The 19,900-nt window shown below is 34.1% G+C and overlaps 1 protein-coding gene across 2 annotated transcripts; it reads left to right on the top strand.

Moving 5' to 3' along the window:
* Positions 1-672: 672 nt before the first annotated feature.
* On the top strand, positions 673-17,730 carry LOC141672851 (putative serine/threonine protein kinase IREH1). Of its 2 annotated transcripts, none has more exons than XM_074479538.1 (18): positions 673-1,679; positions 4,308-4,378; positions 4,468-4,650; positions 4,742-6,106; positions 8,921-9,093; positions 9,403-9,649; positions 12,598-12,690; positions 12,773-12,913; positions 12,994-13,086; positions 14,489-14,693; positions 15,119-15,204; positions 15,645-15,733; positions 16,326-16,377; positions 16,482-16,538; positions 16,616-16,789; positions 16,909-16,986; positions 17,149-17,318; positions 17,432-17,730. In XM_074479538.1, exons 1-17 carry the CDS (start codon positions 893-895, stop codon positions 17,230-17,232), a joined length of 3,978 nt encoding a protein of 1,325 aa, XP_074335639.1. In that variant the 5' UTR covers positions 673-892; the 3' UTR covers positions 17,233-17,318; positions 17,432-17,730. The 2 variants fall into 2 exon arrangements, with proteins under 2 accessions (XP_074335639.1, XP_074335637.1); XM_074479536.1 differs by having other exon boundaries at positions 674-1,679; positions 17,427-17,730.
* Positions 17,731-19,900: the final 2,170 nt, after the last annotated feature.

Here is a 19,900-nt window from a genome sequence, read left to right as displayed (position 1 = left end):
TTCTATTGTAATTGAGAAGAAGTCATATTATAATAAAATCGTACTTTTCCCTCTTTTTTATTATACTTAATCATTATCTAACATTAATTGTAAACCTTTATTATAATCTAATCAATTGCTATGGTATTCCCATTTGATACTAGTTTATCGACAATATATAATCCCTATCACAAGGATACGTAAAAAACTAGATTTTTCATTATCAAAACATCTATCTATTTATATTAAAATATCTGAGATGAAATATTAAAGTTTCGTAGTTTTGACAATTCATAGTTTGGTTACTTAATTCACAATCATTAAATATCATAAATAAAATTGATAAAAACCGTTATATGCAATTATAGAAGTTATTATTATAAAAGATGCAAGATTCGAATTTCAACAAAAATATATTAAAATTATCGATTACAATATATAGCGATAAAAATAACCGTGTATACGAGTTATAGGCTAGCAAAAAATATATATAGGAAAATAAAATATTCAAGATTTAGAGAATTAACTTATGATTTTTATTTATCCGAAAAATAAGTAAATATATCATTATTTATTAATGATGAAGTATTTAACTACTTAAATTAATGAAATCAAAAAGGAGCATAAATGCATTATCCCCTGGACCACTACCCACTACCCCACTAAACAACTTATTACAAAAAACCGCATTTTCACGCGGTCCAACCTTTTCTCTCCCTGTTCAAACTTTGACAATCACCGCTCTCTCTCCTTCTCTCTCCTCTCTCTCTCTCTCTCTCTCTCTCGCCCAACTTCACATTCATAAATTCAACTTCATTCAGTCATTTACTCAAACACTTTGTGCGCACACACACAATAAATATCCATCAATTCACACAAATACATGAGAAAGCTACCTTAATTCAAAGATCCAATGGTGTTCAAAGGCAGATTATTCTCATCAAAAAAATCATCAAGCACATCGAGTCCTGATGGATCCAATAATAGCCCGAGATCGTTCGGCTCGAGTTCGAGTTCTCCCACTGGATCCGATAAAAAGAAGGTCAAATCTAAACCTGTATCTATTGATGATTCACATGTTTCTTCACCTAGTAGTAGTGGTATTAGTACTAAGCAAGAGAAAAAGAAAATTACTGAGGTTAAAAATGTTAAATTAAGTAGTAATAGTACTGGTAAAAGTAATAGCCCTAGTTTGAGTGGTAGTGCTAGTGGTAAAGTTAAATCGATTGCGGCGAGGAGTGGTAAAAATGAGGTTAAGACTGATTTATCTTCAATTGAGGTGTCGATGAGTGGGGCGGGGAAGGGGAAGAGAGGAGGGGAGGGATTAAATACTGTTTCACCGATTTTGGCATCTTCGTTAGGGTTGAATCGGATTAAGACGAGATCAGGACCGTTGCCGCAGGAGAGTTTTTTTGGGTTTGGGAGTAGTAGTGGGAGAGATGGTGGAAGTGGTTATGGGAAGGGCGGTATTGGGGTCAGTAATTTGTCGAAAGGGGGGAAGGATGTGGGGAGGGGGAAGGGGGATTTGAGGAAGAAGGATACGGGGGCGGAGAATGTTAGTTTTGTTGGGTGGGCTGATAATGGGGGTGGCGATTCGAGAGATAGTATGTCTACTGAAGGTGCCGCTTCGAGGGATCAGAGTCCTCTTGTTCAGGGTCGCTCTCGGTTGCAAAATGCTGAAACCTCGTCTTCTGATGCAGGTATATCGGTTACTTTGAACTGTTATTGTGTGTTTTATGAACATTGCAATGTACTATAGGCAGGGTTTTTGAAAAGGTTCTGTCTAAATATAAGCATGATAAAGGTCCCTATATGTATAGAAATGATTGCAGTAAATGTGAATTGTAAAATAGGTACCCGGCTTACAGGATACTCCCTTCACCCCACAAATAGGAGTCTTTTTTAATTTTTACGACTTATTAAGTAAACATTAGTTTAATTGTTCATTTCCACTTGTACCCATTATAGATGCATTGATTTCATTAGAATATAAACTACTTTAGAATATTACTCACTCGTCATTAATTGTTATACAATTTTTAAGAGAAAGATGAGAGGAAAGGGAATGATTTGAGAAGGGTAATTTGAGGAAAATGTTCATATATTTGTTTTAGAAGTTGGAATTGAACATGTATCATGGGAAAAAAAATTCTCTAAAAAGAGACTACTATTGTAGGAGGGAGTGTTAAGGAAGTGAAGGTGAATTGTGAGTTCATTTAATTATATATGATCAACATATCAAAAGCAGTGGCGCTAGGCGGTGTAAAACGCCCCGACTCGGACCTAGGCGGTGATTTAGGCGTTTTTTCAAAAAATCGGGATTAGGCGGGTTAGGCGGTCAAAAATCGGTCCTGGGCGGAAAAGAATTAAAAAAATATATTTTTTTTTACGTTTATATAATTTTAAATCATTAATTTCATAATTTCACACAATATCATTTCAATTTATAATATAAAGTATTGGTAAGAAGTAACAAGTAATCTAATATATTTATTTTCTCACTTAAAATATAAAAATAACATATTATAATTAATTTAAAAGTGTGAATTAAAATATAGTTAATATTGTAAACTCAATAATTAGTACATAGCGCATGTCAAATGTGTAGATATTGTTTAATACCATTCTAATTTATTTTTTCAAACAAATATTTGACATGTTGATAAATATATAATTATAAAAATTAAAAATAATATTTATATTCTTCCGATTAATCGGTCCGATTAATCTCCGACTTGCCGATTAATCTCTCGAAGGTACCCTCACCGCCGTGGCACGCCTAGCGATTTCTGGAACACTGATCAGAAGTATTCACAGTTTTGCTATGCAATTTTTTTGCATTAATTACCCATAATGCCTCTCCATAATATATAATTTTTGTTGTGCTGCTTACTATTGTTTTGATACCTGCTCTTTGTTAACTATTTTTCATATTAGGATAGTGGACACATTCAGGCAAAAAGGTTTTGGTATACGTCAATTTATACTAGAAGTAGCACATGATTTGTTTTTTTAATAAAGATTTAGTGTCAAAATTGATATTTGACATGCCCTAGACACGTACTCCTTGTAAAAGTCATGAGGTGTTTTACGTTACTCTTAGGTCAGATAATTAGAATATGGTACGGCCCTTTGGCACGTGATTGGGTTTAAGAAAGACATGAAGAAGACATGTTATGTTTTCTTCCAGACTACTTGTCTGTTAGAAAGAGAAGAGACCTAAGTTGTGTCATATGCACAGTTGGATTTCAGTGTTATGTTGTTTTCCTCTATTTGCTTCTTGTTTCATTTCAGCGAGCCACTGTGGTCCTTACTGTTTCATAATCTCAGCTTACAAAGCTTTTAAAAATTTCCTCGTGTACGACTTTCATTGTTTTATTTCATGTGGAATGTTTTGATAGGATGATGTAGTAAGTAGTAATGTTTTAGCTGTAATTTAGCAAAAAAACAGCAGTATGCTAAGTACACTAACTTTTCACAAAAATTAGTAGCTGAAGCTATTCCGAGTTTCATCTGGAAGATTGCTGTCCACACCAGTAACGACACTGTCAATTCCTCCATTAACTAAAGAGTCCTTTAAACACAACATCAAAGAAAAAAGGAGAAGTAATATATTAATATAGCCGCGTTAACATTTAACATCTTATAATCCTTATGAAGTCACAATTCCAATATCGCCTCAGAGACACTAACCGAAGTATAAAGATGTGTGTGTATTTATATTTTGCTTTAGGATTTTCTCATATAGAATTCCCCCTTTTTCTTATAATAGTTCTAGTGATTACTCTGTTACTATTCATGTTTGAATTTTACTAGAATACAAGAAGTAAGATTGTTAGTGGAAAAAATACCACTCCTAGTTTAAATTTCCAGCAGCGGACTGATCTGTACTTTGTGCTGTTCCTGTTTAATCTCATATGTGTATTCTGTTCCATGTTGCTAACAGCCTCACACAGCTGTCTGCATGAAGTATTAGTTTTGAATAATTTTAAGTTAGATTCTACAATACGTATAAAAATTACAATGTTAGGTGCTGAAGCGTGAAGTGTACGAGTGACCAAGTTCAGGATTGTAGATACTAAATATAGTTGGGATTAGGTTTGTTTTTTGGCTCCACTTGTTCAGGGAAATATGAAATTCAGTTTGCCAAATTGAAATTACAGTTATCAAATGTCACATCTTGATCTGGCAATATTTTGGGCCAATTGAAGATGTTCTCATATAATGAAAATAAGGGAAAGAAAAGAGTATGATTCTTGTATGAGTTAATTTAATGAATTTCTATACACGAATGTATGCAGTGTTTGAAATCTTGACTTATTTAACAGGGCATATCAATTCACTATCGGGCCATCCTGGTGGTTTGAGGAGTGCCGATCTTGTTACTCCAGAAGCAAAGGTAACTTTTCTAATATCTGATTCATTTGCTTAATGTTTTCCTGCATTGTAGTAATTTTTTTAACTTGGCTGTTCTTCTACTTTTCTTAGACTCCATATGATTGTGAAAACCCAAAGGAATCTGAATCACCCCGATTTCAAGCTATTCTCAGAGTTACAAGTGCACCAAGAGTGCGGTTTCCTGCAGATATAAAAAGTTTCTCTCATGAATTAAACTCTAAAGGTGTGCGACCTTTTCCATTATGGAAGCCTCGGCGTTCGAATAATTTGGAGGTAGTTTCTCTTTGATTCTAGTTATGTTTATAGGCATAATGTATATTTTACTGCATTAATCGAGTCTCTCTTTACCACTGTACACTTGCAGGAGGTATTAGTCATGATTAGAGGAAAATTTGACAAAGCAAAGGAAGAAGTGGACTCCGATCTGCGTGTCTTTGCTGCACACCTGGTAGAAACTCTCGATAAAAATGCTGAAAGTCATCCCGAGTGGCAGGAAACTATTGAGGACCTACTGGTTATGGCTCGGAGCTGTGCTATGACATCAGCTGGAGAATTTTGGCTGCAGTGTGAAGGCATAGTTCAAGAGTTGGATGATAGGCGTCAAGAGCTTCCCATGGGTATCCTGAAGCAACTCCATACTCGAATGCTTTTCATTCTCACAAGGTGTACTAGATTGTTACAGTTCCACAAGGAAAGTGGATTTGCAGAGGATGAACATGCCCTGCATCTTCGTCAATCACTGCATACTGTATATGAGAGGATTCCTGGAGGTGCAGGAAGGGGTGGGACAGGATCTGGTACTGCAAAGGCCTCAAAGGCTGCATCAAGAAAGTCATACAGTCAGGAGCAACATGGTTTGTATTGGAAGAAAGACCAAGCTACACAACCTGAAAGTTTCGTATCGCCCCCTACTCTAGACATTGCAAAGAACTTAGACTCTCCTTCAACCAGGGATAGAATGGCTTCTTGGAAGAAGTTTCCATCTCCTGGAGTAAAAAGCCCACAGAAAGCTGCTCTAGCAGAGGAGGAGAAAATTGGTATAGAGCCAGAGGTTCTAAATAACAGGAAAGGTAGTTCTGATATGGATATCTCCACTCCAAAGTCTCTTGAACATCCTGCTAAAGATTTTCATGCACAACCGTCAAAGGTTTCCAAGCATCAGCATAAGCCTTCTTGGGGTCATTGGGGAGATCAGACAAACGTTGCCGATGAAAGCATAATTTGTCGCATTTGTGAGGAGGAGGTTCCTACATTACATGTAGAAGATCACTCTAGAATATGTGCTATTGCTGATCAATGTGATCAAAAGGGTGTAAATGTTAATGTGCGCCTCGTGAGAATTAGCGAAACTCTTGAGAAGCTAATGGAGTCCTTATCACAAAAGGATTTTCAACATGCGGGATCTCCAGATGTAGCTAAAGTGTCAAACTCAAGTATTACCGAGGAATGTGATCTCCATTCTCCAAAACTTAGTGACTGGTCTCGTAGAGGCTCAGAAGATATGCTCGACTGTTTTCCTGAAGCTGATAATTCTGTATTTATGGATGACCTTAAAAGTCTGCCATCCATGTCATGTAGAACCCGATTTGGTCCCAGGTCTGATCAAGGAATGACTACATCATCTGGAGGTAGCATGACTCCTAGGTCTCCCGTGACACCACAAATCAACCCGATTGACTTACTATTAGCTGGAAAAGGCTCCTATTCTGAATATGATGACCTACCACAGGTAGTTAAAATTCTAGTTTACTTTGGCCTATGTCTTTGTACCTCTCCCATTCTATTAATTGAAAAATAACCAGTTACCAATTTGTCTTTTCCCCCCTCTTAATAACTGCAAGATAGTGATGTTAATTTTTTTCTTCAAAATGTATTTAATATTTGAATTTGACAATTCATTTAGGAACTGTCATAGGCCTTCCATTCTACTAGCAGTCCTATTTGAGCATAAGGTACCTAGGTAGAGTACATGCAAAATCCTAAAGTTTGAAACTAGCACAAATTAAGTAATTTTGTAATCATTGTAAAAGTTTATATTATCTGATGGACATTATGATGTAGAACAAGAGGCCCGGGATTTTGAAGAAAAACTTGACAGAAAAGGACTGCACGAAAACAACCATAAACATTTTTTATGCGCGTTAGTTGGGGTATTTTCGGTAGTTATTATTTATACTTTATTGAGCTTTAATTTTAATTCAGATTAGGGTTTCGAGACCTAGTATATAAAGCTCATTAAACATTGTTCGTGGAAGCTTTTGGATATTATGATAAAATTCAAAATTTATTCCAATCTTGGTGGATTCCAGTTTTGTTTTACAAGAGCAAGTTGGTGTCATTGATTGGTACGATTCTGTTCTGCGTCACATTATTGTTGAGAATTGAGGCGGGTAGATGTTTATAAGCATATAAATATAACTTCCTAGAACTTATTGTTCAAATGTAGCTTGCAAGTAGTAATTAAGTAAGAAGCTACATTCATAGTATTTAGCCAGACAAGTCCAAATTATGCTTCTATTTTTTATTATCTTGATCAAGTCGCCAGGGCAGTGTAAGATTTTAGTCGTTTGTATGCTTACCTATTCATCCTTACACTCAAGTTCAAAATTCTCATGCTGACACCCATGCTATTTATGTTGCTAAATAATATTATATGATATAAATTATATCTGTAGTAGTTGCAACCCAGGAGGCCAAGAGTGTAGTTTGTACTTCAATGCTTCTCGGACTTAAAGAAGTATCCAAAAAGTTTGGGATATCTCTTTATGAAAGATTATAGTGAATGGTGGCGATAGACCGCTGATCCTTTATTGGACTAACCACATGGGAGCTGAATGATTGTATTGAAAAACGCCAGTTCAAATCTATCTATTTAGTAATTGTGTCATAAGCAGAGATAGATGAAGAATAGGCAGATTAGGAATGGATTAAAGCAATTTACTGAAAAGGGAAATTTAGAACTATTATACCTGACAATTAGTATATTTGCTTACTGTATTTGTCCATTTTATATACATATTTACATATCTATACTCTATTAATAAGCAAAACCATGATATGTTTGTTATTTAATTATTTATATTCAATTTCTATAATAATACAACTATAACATCTCCTACTACAAGTCCCCAAGAACTCTGTATTTCTACAACTATTACCTCTATTACTATCAGTACTCTAAAAATCTATATTATCAATTAATAATAAGAATAACTAATAATTAATAATAAATCATTAATAATAATAATTATTATTATTTTACGAATAATAATATTAATCTATTAACTCTTTGTTAATGTCTGAAACCCCTTACAGTGAAACACGCAGTAGTACCAAAATATGGATAGAGTTTAGAGTCCCCCTCAATGGGTTAGAAGGAGGGCAGCAGAGAATAATGAGAGTGAACCACTGAACCCGCTCTTGGGCTATTCCATTCGGATAATTATCTAAACTTCTATATCCGTGGGGCGACCCTTGTTGATCAACCAGAGCGGAAAATCGAATTTTAACATGGGCCTAGAGATTTTTTTAAATTTGTCTCATAGTACATAATACCGACCAATTAAAAATTGTAGTATTTAAATCAATTAATAATTGCCCCATGTTCAGTCATAGTAATATACTGATATTATTAAAATAGAACTTATCATATCATTAAGTTACTGTTGAATTGATGATTAATTATGTGTGAATGTATGAGTATTTGGGACTTATGTAATTCGAGTAATATTTTAGATCTAAAAGTTTTGTTATACTTGATCCAGTTTACATAATACTACATACTACTGACAACTACAAGTTATCCATATTAGGTTAAGATAAATGGATGTTAATATGTTTGCAATAATTTATGTTCACTTGAAACTGTTTACGTTTTAATTTTTTTTAAAACTTACAATTATAAGTATATATATGACCATATTTATTATTAAAGTTGAAAAATGTTTACAATTATCTAATAATATATTTTATAGAGATCATTTATTTAGGTCTGTGCTTCGCGCTGGTTATCAGCTAGTATGTGTAAAGAGTGTCTCACTTGGTCGGTTGGTCCCCATTTTTAGTCCTAATTTGACTTTTATGGTCAATTTTTATTAACAGCTAGTTTGTGAATTGTATTCTATTGTAAAGGCTACTTCCATGTATAAAAATAACTGTTCTGCCTGTTACGATACAAGACCTTGTGGCTGCTAAAATCCGACATATTTGTAAATATTACTGGTGGCAGTTTTATGCTGTTAAGTTCTTATGATCACATGAGGTGATCAGCTTACCAGTTACCAATTGCCAAATCCAAGGTCAGAAGAACAGGAAACTTGATTGTGTTCTTCATGCTATAAATTGTGGAATTTGTAACTGAATTTTTCATTCAAACTATCGTTGTATATGCTAAATAGAGTCTAAAGTGCGCAGTTTACACTCATAAATTACCTCAGTTATAATTATTTTATTTATATTTAATTGTTATGTTATTAATTTTGTTGGCTTATATCTGATTGTATTGTTCTTGATGACTGCTATTAAAGACTTTTTAATCTTGTAGATGACTGAACTGGCCGATATTGCTCGATGTGCTTCAAATACACCTCTTGAAGATGATCGGTCATCACCTTACTTGCTTACTTGTCTGGAGGATTTGAGGGTTGTAATTGACCACAAAAAGTTTGACTCCCTAACTGTAGAGACGTTTGGAGCCCGGATAGAGAAGTTGATTAGGTGAGTTTCTCTTCCTTGCAGTTATTCAAATCGTCATATGGCCCATATCAAATTGTACGAAAACCAGAATTCTTTAAATCCTCACTCAGGATGACTGTAATGTGATTTGTTCAATTCTCTAACTTGTTTTTGGGCTTATTTTTAATACTCATGTACATTGTTTTCTCGAAACTTCATTTAAAGATTTGATTGAAAGGTTAGAGGTAGTGCTGAAAATTTGTTGTCCTTGGCTTGCTTGATAAAAAAATAGTATAGAAATGAAAAAACTGCAATTTCTTGAGCTGAAGTATATCAGTTTTTGTTCATCAGGGAAAAGTATTTGCAGCTTTGTGAGCTTCTCGATGATGAGAAAGTTGATATAACTTCTACAGTTATTGATGAAGATGCTCCCTTGGATGATGATGTTGTAAGGAGCTTGAGAACCAGTCCTATACATTCTAGTAAAGACAGGACATCAATAGATGACTTTGAGATTATTAAACCAATCAGTCGTGGAGCTTTCGGTCGAGTTTTCTTAGCAAAGAAAAGAACTACTGGAGATCTTTTTGCCATAAAGGTACCTTAAATTTGTTTGTTTCACAAATTTATTTCTGTTTTCCTAATTTGTTGCAGACTTTTTTTACCTTGCGGTTATTGTTAGTCACTCAACATGCTTCCAGATAATCTGCTACACCTTGTGTCCTTAAAGAGCTTATACTGTATTTACTTGTGTGAGCAGTTTCATGTTTTCATTCAAAAAGTTGGGACTTTAATACTGATAGTGAGTTCCATATACATGCAAATAAATCTGCGTGCGTATGATTTGTTTCAGACTTCAATTTGGCTTTAATTTAGTGCCCGCTTGAGAAATCTTAAAATAAGTAACTTATGACTTAAAATAAATAAGTGACTTATAAGTGATAAGTAGATGTATACTTACAAGTAATATAAGTGTTTGGATAATTTTACTTATTAGTCCGATTTTTTTTTTCTTAAATGAACTAAAATAAATAATTTTTAAATTTAAATATCTTAATTCTTGAATTTTAAATTATTAATATTTAAAAACATATATTTTAAAACTTAAGTTAATAAAAAATGAAAAATTAAAATAAGTTGAGAAAAAGTACGTCGTCACCAACATTCAACTTATCAGCTTATAAGTTATAAATTCAACTTATAAGTTGGGTCGACAAACACTCGTCAATAAAGTATTACGAACTTATAAGCTGTAAGTAACTTAAAAGTTGTCAAACAAACAGGCCCTTAGTCTAATACCTACCTTGACATTCATTATTTTTTATCTTTGGCTGGACACTTGCAGGCATACTTGTCATACATTTGCATTTAAAAGTTTGTGAACTATTAAAGCATGAAGCATATTGTACAAGGAGAAGTAGATCAAATATGTATTTTCTTGATGTAAATAAGTAAATTATGTTGGAAGGTTAAATATATTCCTCATTTAATGTTAATACAAGTAGTTATTATAATTGAACAAGTTCAATTAAAAAAGTAAACTGTGGTCGCAAAGTGGAGAGAAGAGAAGACATGTAACTATGTCTTCAATCTCCTCTTTTATGAAAGACAGGAAAAAGATGTTGAAGGATTAATGTAATAAAACAGTGAGCTCTCCTGAAAAAGTCTCTTAATTAGTCTCTTGAACTTGGATGTTGTAAATTTATAATTATATGGTTTAATAATGTGTCATACTTTTATGTGCGGTCTAGTTGGCGATATAGTAGTGTAGTTTTTTTTTATTATAGGCCTAATTGTTTACGGGCTTTTCTCTATTACGTTATATCTATAGAGTCTCTATTCCCTTCGTAATTAGTGTGATCCCCACATTATGGGTCGCGAAGTAGTTAGAATTTAGTAAGTTTGGTATGGGCGACTTTATGTTAGATTTAATATTTTACAATCCGCCCACCCCAAATTTTGTGTTTAAAAGCTGGTTACTGTCGGTTTTTCGAAATGATTAATGTCCTGCCTGGTTCAAGTAGAGATGGAAGAAAATAAGACGTTGCCTTATGAGACAGGATGATGCCAGCTAAGTGGCAATACTCATAGAGATATTGGGATGAACCAGGCTTTTATGAGTTATGGATTGAGAGAGAGAAAGAGAATAGATGTACTGAATTAGAGATTTATAGATTGTAATCAGGGCGGACAGTGAGCCTGTTTGTTTTAGCTAGTCTTTAAAAAATGAGTGACATTTCTTACTTTTCTGCTAAGCACATTCTTTTTGAAGATTAGCCAAGACAAATACCCCAAAGTGATATTCGATATAGATGTAGGGACAGGTAGGTAGAAATGAGAGATAACAGAGGAAGTATATATGTATAGAGAAATTTTGCTGGAGAAGATAACATACAGAGTAGCAAAAGGAGAGAGATGGTGAAATCACTTCAACATAATGAAATAACAAATACAGCTCGATATTTATAGAGAAACTAGTCAACCAGCATTGACTAACTATTACCCTACCCTTGAAAAGACTTCTTACTTCTTTTTATACCTTAGAGCATCTCCAAAACAATAATATTTTATTTTCACTTCCTTCATATCACATTTGTCACCCTTTAACTCCAATAGTAAGCACTTCATACAAAGTGCCCTAAATGGTTTCCCACATAAATTAAGTACTTACTTCTATGTGACAAATTAAATAAAAGAAAAGTTAGATAAAGCAAAGTAGGTATGTGTCATATATACTTTCAATACAAGGATCTGTGTTCTTTTCAAATTGAAGGGGTGCCAAAAGTTGGCAACTTCTCTTGGTACCCATTGGGCACCTTTGCAACTCCAATAGGGAGGAGGGTGCCATGCCACATAGATCTTGGCACCCTTATCGGAGATGCTCTTTTGAGGAGAAGTTTTTTTTTTTTTGCTAGAAATATAGTCTAATTTTATATACTTAATGTAGAAATAAGTTAAGATCTTCTTCAGGTTATTCAGTTTCAGCTCGTATTTGGTGCGCTTTAATACATGTCAACAGGGCTGATTCCAAGGTGCACTTGCACAGGGCTTGCAATTTGGGGTTATTTTGGGGGCTCTTTTTTTGTCTCCGCTTCAATTTATTACAAGCTATGAATTCAGAGTGTCTTGAGCAACTGGATTTATCTTTTTCTATTTCATTACTACTAGCGTACTTCTTTACTATTACGTCTTTTCCCGTTCGAAGGTTCGTGTAACTATTATTGTATTTCATTCCATCTAATTGTCAACTTTTTTATTTATCATTATTGCTATTTACTTTTTAGATTATGCTAGCATGTCCTTGTTGATTACATTACATTTCAGCAACATGTGTGTATTAAAATATGATACAACGGTTACAGTACATACCATTTTAGAAGCCAGCATGGTTTTGTGCGTTCTGTAGCCTTACAAAAAGCACCTGTATACCCATCCCAACTTGAACAACTAGGATTGGTTATTTTAATAATAGCCCCCTTATATTAAATTTGTTTTTTCATTCATTTATCTTTTGTACAAGTCTTTGATAATATTTACCTTTTTCAGGTTCTTAAAAAAGCAGACATGGTCCGTAAAAATGCTGTTGAAAGTATTTTGGCGGAACGTGATATTTTAATTGCAGTTCGAAATCCTTTTGTGGTGAGCACAGAGTATTACTACAAATTAAAAGTGTACCTAAAATTTGTTCCTAGTTTTATAAAATTAATGTCAAATTTACCAGGTCCGCTTCTTCTATTCATTTACCTGTCGTGAAAACTTGTATCTCGTGATGGAGTACTTGAATGGTGGAGATCTGTATTCGTTATTGAGAAATCTTGGCTGTTTGGATGAGGATGTTGCTCGTGTATATATTGCAGAAGTGGTAAATGTTATAATTTTTAAAAAGTATTCTATCATGCAAATTGTTGTCAAGATGTTAACTTGAGTTTAAATTATTGACAGGTCCTTGCTTTAGAATATTTACATTCTTTGCGCATCGTTCATCGTGATCTAAAGCCGGATAATTTGTTGATTGCACACGATGGTCATCTGAAGGTAGCTTATTCCGCTTTTCCTTCACAGTCTGTGTTATGTACAAGGCCCTAGAAATTATATATATCACTGTTAAGTGCTTATGAAACCAAATGTATAGAACTTGTGAATCCCTCAGACTAGACTGTGGATGAACTTTTGCAGCTGACAGAACACTTTAATTTACCATTACATTGATACATTCTGGGAAAATAATACAAAATAATAACAAAAACGTGCAAATTTATATTATTAATAAATTAATTGAAAAAAAATTCAAAATCCGATAGATGATAAAAACCCAATCAGTCTCTTCCTCCCAGGTCTTGTCTTTTTCTTGATATTATTACGGAACCTTGCGCAAGGGTTGAGATGTGACTTGTGAGCAACAAAGAACTTGGGACTCACCAACTGGAGCATATAAGAAAGCAAGTGCATACTCTGTTACCCAGACTCTTTAATTTGCCTAGAGTACCCATGGCATACGCTTGGACACTCGACACTCCGGCACTAATGTGAAGCCAAAAACATGTAAAATTTTCAATATATTTCCAAGTCAGATGCTTGGACACGTATCCTATGTTGTACACTTCCATCCGAGTCTGGGTAACAAAGCGTGCATGTAGTGCAAACTATATTTCTAACCAGTTACAAGTTCTCTTATTTGTTAGGTTCCAAAAAATGAGAGGACATTCATATTTGACACACACACACACACTCTTACAGTGACAATGGCGGAGCCAGGATATAAATGGAGGGTGTGCTTATTTTCTTTAATCTATTCTTTTGGCTAAATGCAGAGTTGTCTTTTCTTTTCTTTTTTTTGGAATTAGAAATTGTTAGGAATTAGTACTTTCCATAGTATATGCATCAATTGTAAATGGTTATATTGATCTGGAAGCGACCTAGTTTCAAAAGTTCAAATATTATTTCTGCTTACTTTACGAATCACTTGATATGCCTATATATTTGTATGAACATATGCAAGTCATTTATAATGTTATTTAGTTATAATTGGACTAGTAGACTTTTAATAAGATTAACTAGCTAAATATAGCCCAAATGCATTTGTTAAGGGCAAAATAAAAAAACACAATTTTTTATATTATTTGTCGAAGAGAGAAGAGAGAAAAAGGATCACTCAAGCATGAGATGTAGAAGTTATAATTACTTTAGCGAAAGAGCTTGTACAAGGAAATAGTTGTTACTAATATATTAAAAGTTCACATATGTAGTAATCTTCTGCAAAATGTCAGTGTGAGAGGAGACACACTCTCGCTCTAGTGTGGCTCCTGCCCTGCACACACGCGCGCGCACACACACACATATATTCCTCTTTAAGCATCTCAGTTCATCTTATAGCATTACATTATTATGATTTTTTTCCCACTGTCACATGGTTTCTTCCATCTCTTTTTGGTGGCAGTTGACGGACTTTGGGCTTTCAAAGGTCGGGCTCATTAACAGCACTGATGATTTATCAGGTCCAGCAGTTAGTGGCGCATCACTATTAGAAGAAGTCGACTCTCAGCTCTCTGCATCACAACATCAGCAGGATAGGCGTTCGAAACGCTCTGCTGTTGGTACACCTGACTATCTGGCTCCTGAAATTCTTTTGGGAACTGGACATGGTTTGTCACTCTAGGACTCTCTCATCAACTTTGTAATGAATAAGTGCTTTTTATTGCATTTCTTTTTTATCACAAGAGAACTTGCACTGGAATATCAACTCTGATGCATAAATTTCATCATTTATTTGATGACAAAATTTTTGGACTTGGTAAAAGTTTGTGGTAGTTTTGTGATCTGAAACTTGGGTTGAGCAATTTTATTTTTGGAAAGTCCTTTCGATCGATGTATCTTTGTTTTCAAGACTATTTTTTAATTTTGTGTACGCTTTATATGAATATTGCTACTCGTTGCTAAAAGTGTTTGCCACTTAAATATATTAGTTAAAGTTTGTATATTGTTGAAGCCTTGGTCTATTATTCCTTGGTGGATGTTATCATTTATAAACATGTTAATACTTTCTTTTCTTCCTTTTTTTGGTGTGCAGGTACAAGTGCTGATTGGTGGTCTGTCGGTGTAATTCTTTTCGAGCTGATAGTTGGTATTCCACCTTTCAATGCAGAGCATCCTCAGGTTAGTACAACTATTTCTTCCTCTCATTTTCTGTTTTATCCACTGCTGACTTCCATAAAAGATAAAAGAAAAATGCCAAGTAGAAGTAAAGGTGGTTATTTTTTATATTACTCGTCTCTTTCCACAGAAATGTTGTTCATTTTAATATATATTAATCCGTCTGAGAATATATATATATGTGTGTGTGTGTGTATGTGTGTGTGTGTGTGTGTGAGATTGAGAGAACCGAGAGACTATATATATATGCAAAAAACAATGGAACTGGATCTATACATGAAGAGATAAACACAGTTGTTCTTTTAATAAAAAAATTCTGCTTTGTCATTGGAATTCTGTGGTTTTATCTAGTTTCATCATAGTGTTTATAGGATTTATACACATCAACTCGTAAAATGGAAATATTTCATGCTTTCTTCTTTTTTTTTGATTTTTTTCGACAGATAATATTTGATAACATTCTGAATCGGAACATACCTTGGCCTCAAGTTCCTGAAGAAATGAGCTCAGAAGCAGCAGATCTGGTTGATCGGTAAGAAAAGTTTCACGACTATTAGGTTTGTTACATACGGATTGTTGATAACATTGTAATTTTGCCTTCTGCTAGCATTTATAGTGTCTGATAATATCGTCCCTAGTTGGTATATTGGAACGAAATAACTGGTAAGACTAGAAATGAAAATGGTGAAGAATATTAGTGGTGGAAGAGAAGGATGAATTAGGTGAGAGTGAAATTATAATGGGTTAGCAAAATATTTGTGAGTTGTTAATAATGCGAGTAGGAGGTACAAATGTCGATTCATTCAAAAACTGGTGGAACTAAACTCTAATTTGGAGAATTGAATGGGGTAAATTAGTATCATGCGTAAATATTCATTACTGTAGTATGACTTATATTACTCAGTTTCATTCCATTCAACTGAATACAGCAAAAATTTGTGTTTTTTGATTGTCATATCTTTGCCTACTCTGTTTATAATAACTGTACCAATACTTGGCATGATGTCAATAAGACAGTTTAGCATTCTAACCGTAACTGTAATTAGACCTAATTTCTGTCCCAAACTTTATGCGATCATCTTCTTATTCGTTTTGTTTTTAACTGTACTTGGAACTGTTCTTAGGTTATTGAGAGAAGATCCTAATCAGAGACTTGGAGCTAGAGGAGCATCGGAGGTACCTTTGTAGTGACATACTTTTGTAGTTATGTTATAATTAATCGTATTGTGCGATTTTTGTTGAGTCAAAAATCTGTGTACACTCATTAAGTTTTTATACAGGTGAAGCAGCATCCATTTTTCAGAGATATTAATTGGAACACACTTGCAAGGCAGAAGGTGAGACCTCTTCTGCTACTAAACACCTGGGCCGTATTAAATATCTCAGATTAATGATGCAAGTCAATCCTTTTCAGGCTGCATTTGTTCCTGCATCGGAGAGTCCAATGGACACTAGCTACTTCACAAGTCGCTTTACATGGAATCCTTCAGATGAGCATGTTCATGCAGGCAGCGAGTTTGAGGATTCTAGTGATAGTGGTAGCATAAGTGGTAGCAGTAGCTGCCACAGTAATCGCCACGGTGATGTGGTACAGTATTGCTATACCTGATCAAAGCTAATGCTTACTAACGGTTTTCAGATTAACCTTTTGTTTTTATAAAAAGATATTGAATTCGATTTTTTGTATTTGGATGCTGCTATAAACAGGGGCATGAGTATTCTGGTGTTGCTGAGTATGAGTCAGGGTCTTCCGTCAATTACTCCTTCAGTAATTTTTCTTTTAAGGTAATTCTCATTTTTCTGGTAGAACTTAGAAGAAATCCACACCATTGTGTCAGCATAATATATTGGTAAACTCAGTCCTAACAAGAACTGCTGCGGCGAAGATGGTATTTGCCGGTTATCTGTATATATTACTGCTCACAATTGTGTTTATTTTGATAACAGAATCTATCCGAACTTGCGTCAATAAACTATGATCTACTTACTAAAGGTTGGAAAGAAGAATCACCAACGAATCCTAGTACATGAACCTTGGCTTGAATTGAGATTTCGGCATTAGAATAACTTTAAAGTAGGGCAAAATCACCAGATGTTGTCTGAATACCTCTGTACATGTAAGCTAAATTGTCTTTTCCATGTTTACCTTTCCTTAATTTCTTTCAGATTTGCTTATTTTCATGATTATCATAGGAATTTTTGTACTGAATTTGTCGCATTTTTAGAATAGAAGCGGGTTAAAGACAAACTGCCAGTCTGAAGTGATTCTCTCAAGAAGAGACAACTGTGGGCTATCATCCTTTGGTTAAGCAGTGATAATAGTTTAAACATCTGCAAATATACCGAATTTACTTGTACCATTGTGTATTTGCTTCAGGCTTCAGTTCAACTTGATGTCCCCCTCACCAAATGAGAGTATACCTTCCGTTACTTTCCCGGCTTTGTAAATTTTGTGTATTATGTACTATTGAAAGTGTTAAACTATGGAAGAGTTCAAATCAATCTCTGGGCTTGAGGACCTTTTTTTGACGACAACCCTCATTTTTCTAGACTCTTGTACAGTGCGACCACCTTAACTAGTTCAGCGGAAGCCTTCTGCATTTCTTGGTAGGCAAGATATCTCTTTCTTAACTGACGTCCTGTTCGTTGAAATATCAACTCCATTTCTAAACAAAAAGTATACTCTTCAATTGAAAAGCTTAAAATTTTTGAATCTTTCTTCTAGAGCTGAAAGGATGAAGTTGAGATATATTTATGAAAAAATAGTAAATTATGAATGTAGTACCGTGCATTTGATTATGGTATTCAGTAAAACAATGCCTAAATGCATTTGGAGATAAATATCAGAGAAAATCAGTGTTACAAAAATCGTCGATTTCGACAGATTAATAGGCCTTAACCGTTATTCGGCCGGTCACCTATTGAATCTTCAAAATCGGCCCCAAAGGAAAAAACAATTTAGGAAAAGTCAGGTCAAGTTTGGTCCGAAATTGGGTTAAGATCGTAAAATCGGGTCGCTTTCAACACATCTACCAAGTTTATGTATAACTTCATACTATGAAGCTTTGAAAGAGAGGTGGTTTCGATTTCGATCGAATAATAAGAAGTTTGTGGAAGAAAGACGAAGTCGGAGTTTGTGGGAGGGACGAAATGGCGAAAGAATGATAAACTGTCCGAGGGAGAGAGATAGATAATTAGGATAGAAGATATTATGATTATGGATGGTAACAATTAGGAATTAATTGCACATAAATGTTATTTATACTATTTATATAAAATTAAAAATTAATTGCACATCCGACTTTTATTCCGATTAATCCTTTCGATTAATTCCCAAATTACCGATTAATATCAATTTCCGATTTTTACGGCCATGGAGATAATGATTAATAAACTATTACTGTTGCTGTTGAAGATAGGCATCTTCGTTCTCCTTCGTTCTCCCTAATTGTAAGAACTTTTGAATATAAATGGTGATCTCAGTTATGTCGAGATAGCAATGGAGACTTATTATTTTGAATTTTGATGTATCAAGAATTTATTTCATGAAATTTAAATCTTACTCCCTCGTCCCTTTTTTAGTTGTTATATTTGATTTTTATGCAGTTAATTTAACCAAAATCTAACTAAAATTTATTACTATTTTATATTTTGACAAAATAAAAAAGTTATATTAGTGAAAAATACTTTGTTAGAGGTGATCCGATGGAGCTTTAATTCTACACAAGTTATATAACGATTTTCTAGTATGTATCCATGAGTATATAATAAACTTAAAAAAATTTAAATTTATTTTATTTTGAATGAATACTATCTTTAATAATGATAGACCCCTCCATTCACAAAAACTACACCAATCAACATGAGCTAAATTCATAAATTTTCACCGTTAATATATGCACATGAACACACAATAGACAAACTCGTTATATAAAAGTAAAATATATGTTGACAACGCTTTAATTAAGCTTTAATTATAGCAGCCTCATGTTAAGTTACTGGTTCTGCTAAAAGGGGAAGGTGTTAAGGAATTGGCCTTATTATGATCATATCTCATATCTTAAAATCCCCTCACTTAAAAATCTATTTATTCGGGTTTGAAAAGTGGATCACTATTATTGTGGCAAAAAAAAAAACCTATTTATTCGTGTTTGAAAAGTGGATCACTAGGTATTTCATCCCTTGTTAGGCCTAATGTCCGGTCAATTATCAGTTGGGGATCTCGTATTTTTCCGGTCCACCGTAATACACATTTTCACAATATACTTACATGAAGGAAAATTAATTATAAACCGAATCGGGCCGAATTTTAATCCAGACGAGCCGTTTTTGCGAACCGAACCAAGCTTTCGAAACGAACAAAAAAACGTGTTCGAGTTCGAACTCGTTAACTAACGAGCCGAGCACGGGCTTTATTAAACACAACCGAGCCGAGTCGAATCAAGTTGAACACGTGTTGAGCACAAGCTTTTTTCATCAATGTTAGGTATGAATACAACACAGAGGGGGGGGTGAATGTGTTTTGGCTTAAATGTTTGATTTTCGATCGACTTAGGCTTTAGCAGTTGGTTGTTGTTAATGATTTAGTAGAATGGATGTTAAACATAAATAGCTGTGCAAATATGTAAAATAAAAATCTTCAAAACTCACTTAATTTTATATTGAAAATCAAGCAGTGTTTTGCTACAAAATCTCTAAG

This window comes from Apium graveolens, chromosome 7 (assembly GCF_009905375.1).
Source record: "Apium graveolens cultivar Ventura chromosome 7, ASM990537v1, whole genome shotgun sequence".
In the NCBI taxonomy this organism is placed as follows: Eukaryota; Viridiplantae; Streptophyta; class Magnoliopsida; order Apiales; family Apiaceae; genus Apium; species Apium graveolens.
Note: the sequence above shows the minus strand (reverse complement) of the source record. Positions and strands in the feature narration are given on the sequence as shown.

Coding starts and splice junctions, on each gene's coding strand:
- LOC141672851 (XM_074479538.1), top strand. CDS start 893: ATGGTGTTCAAAGGCAGATTATTCTCATCAAAAAAATCATCAAGCACA. Junction 9,094..9,402: donor CGGATAGAGAAGTTGATTAG/GTGAGTTTCTCT, acceptor TTTGTTCATCAG/GGAAAAGTATTTGCAGCTTT. Junction 15,205..15,644: donor TCAATGCAGAGCATCCTCAG/GTTAGTACAACT, acceptor TTTTTTCGACAG/ATAATATTTGATAACATTCT.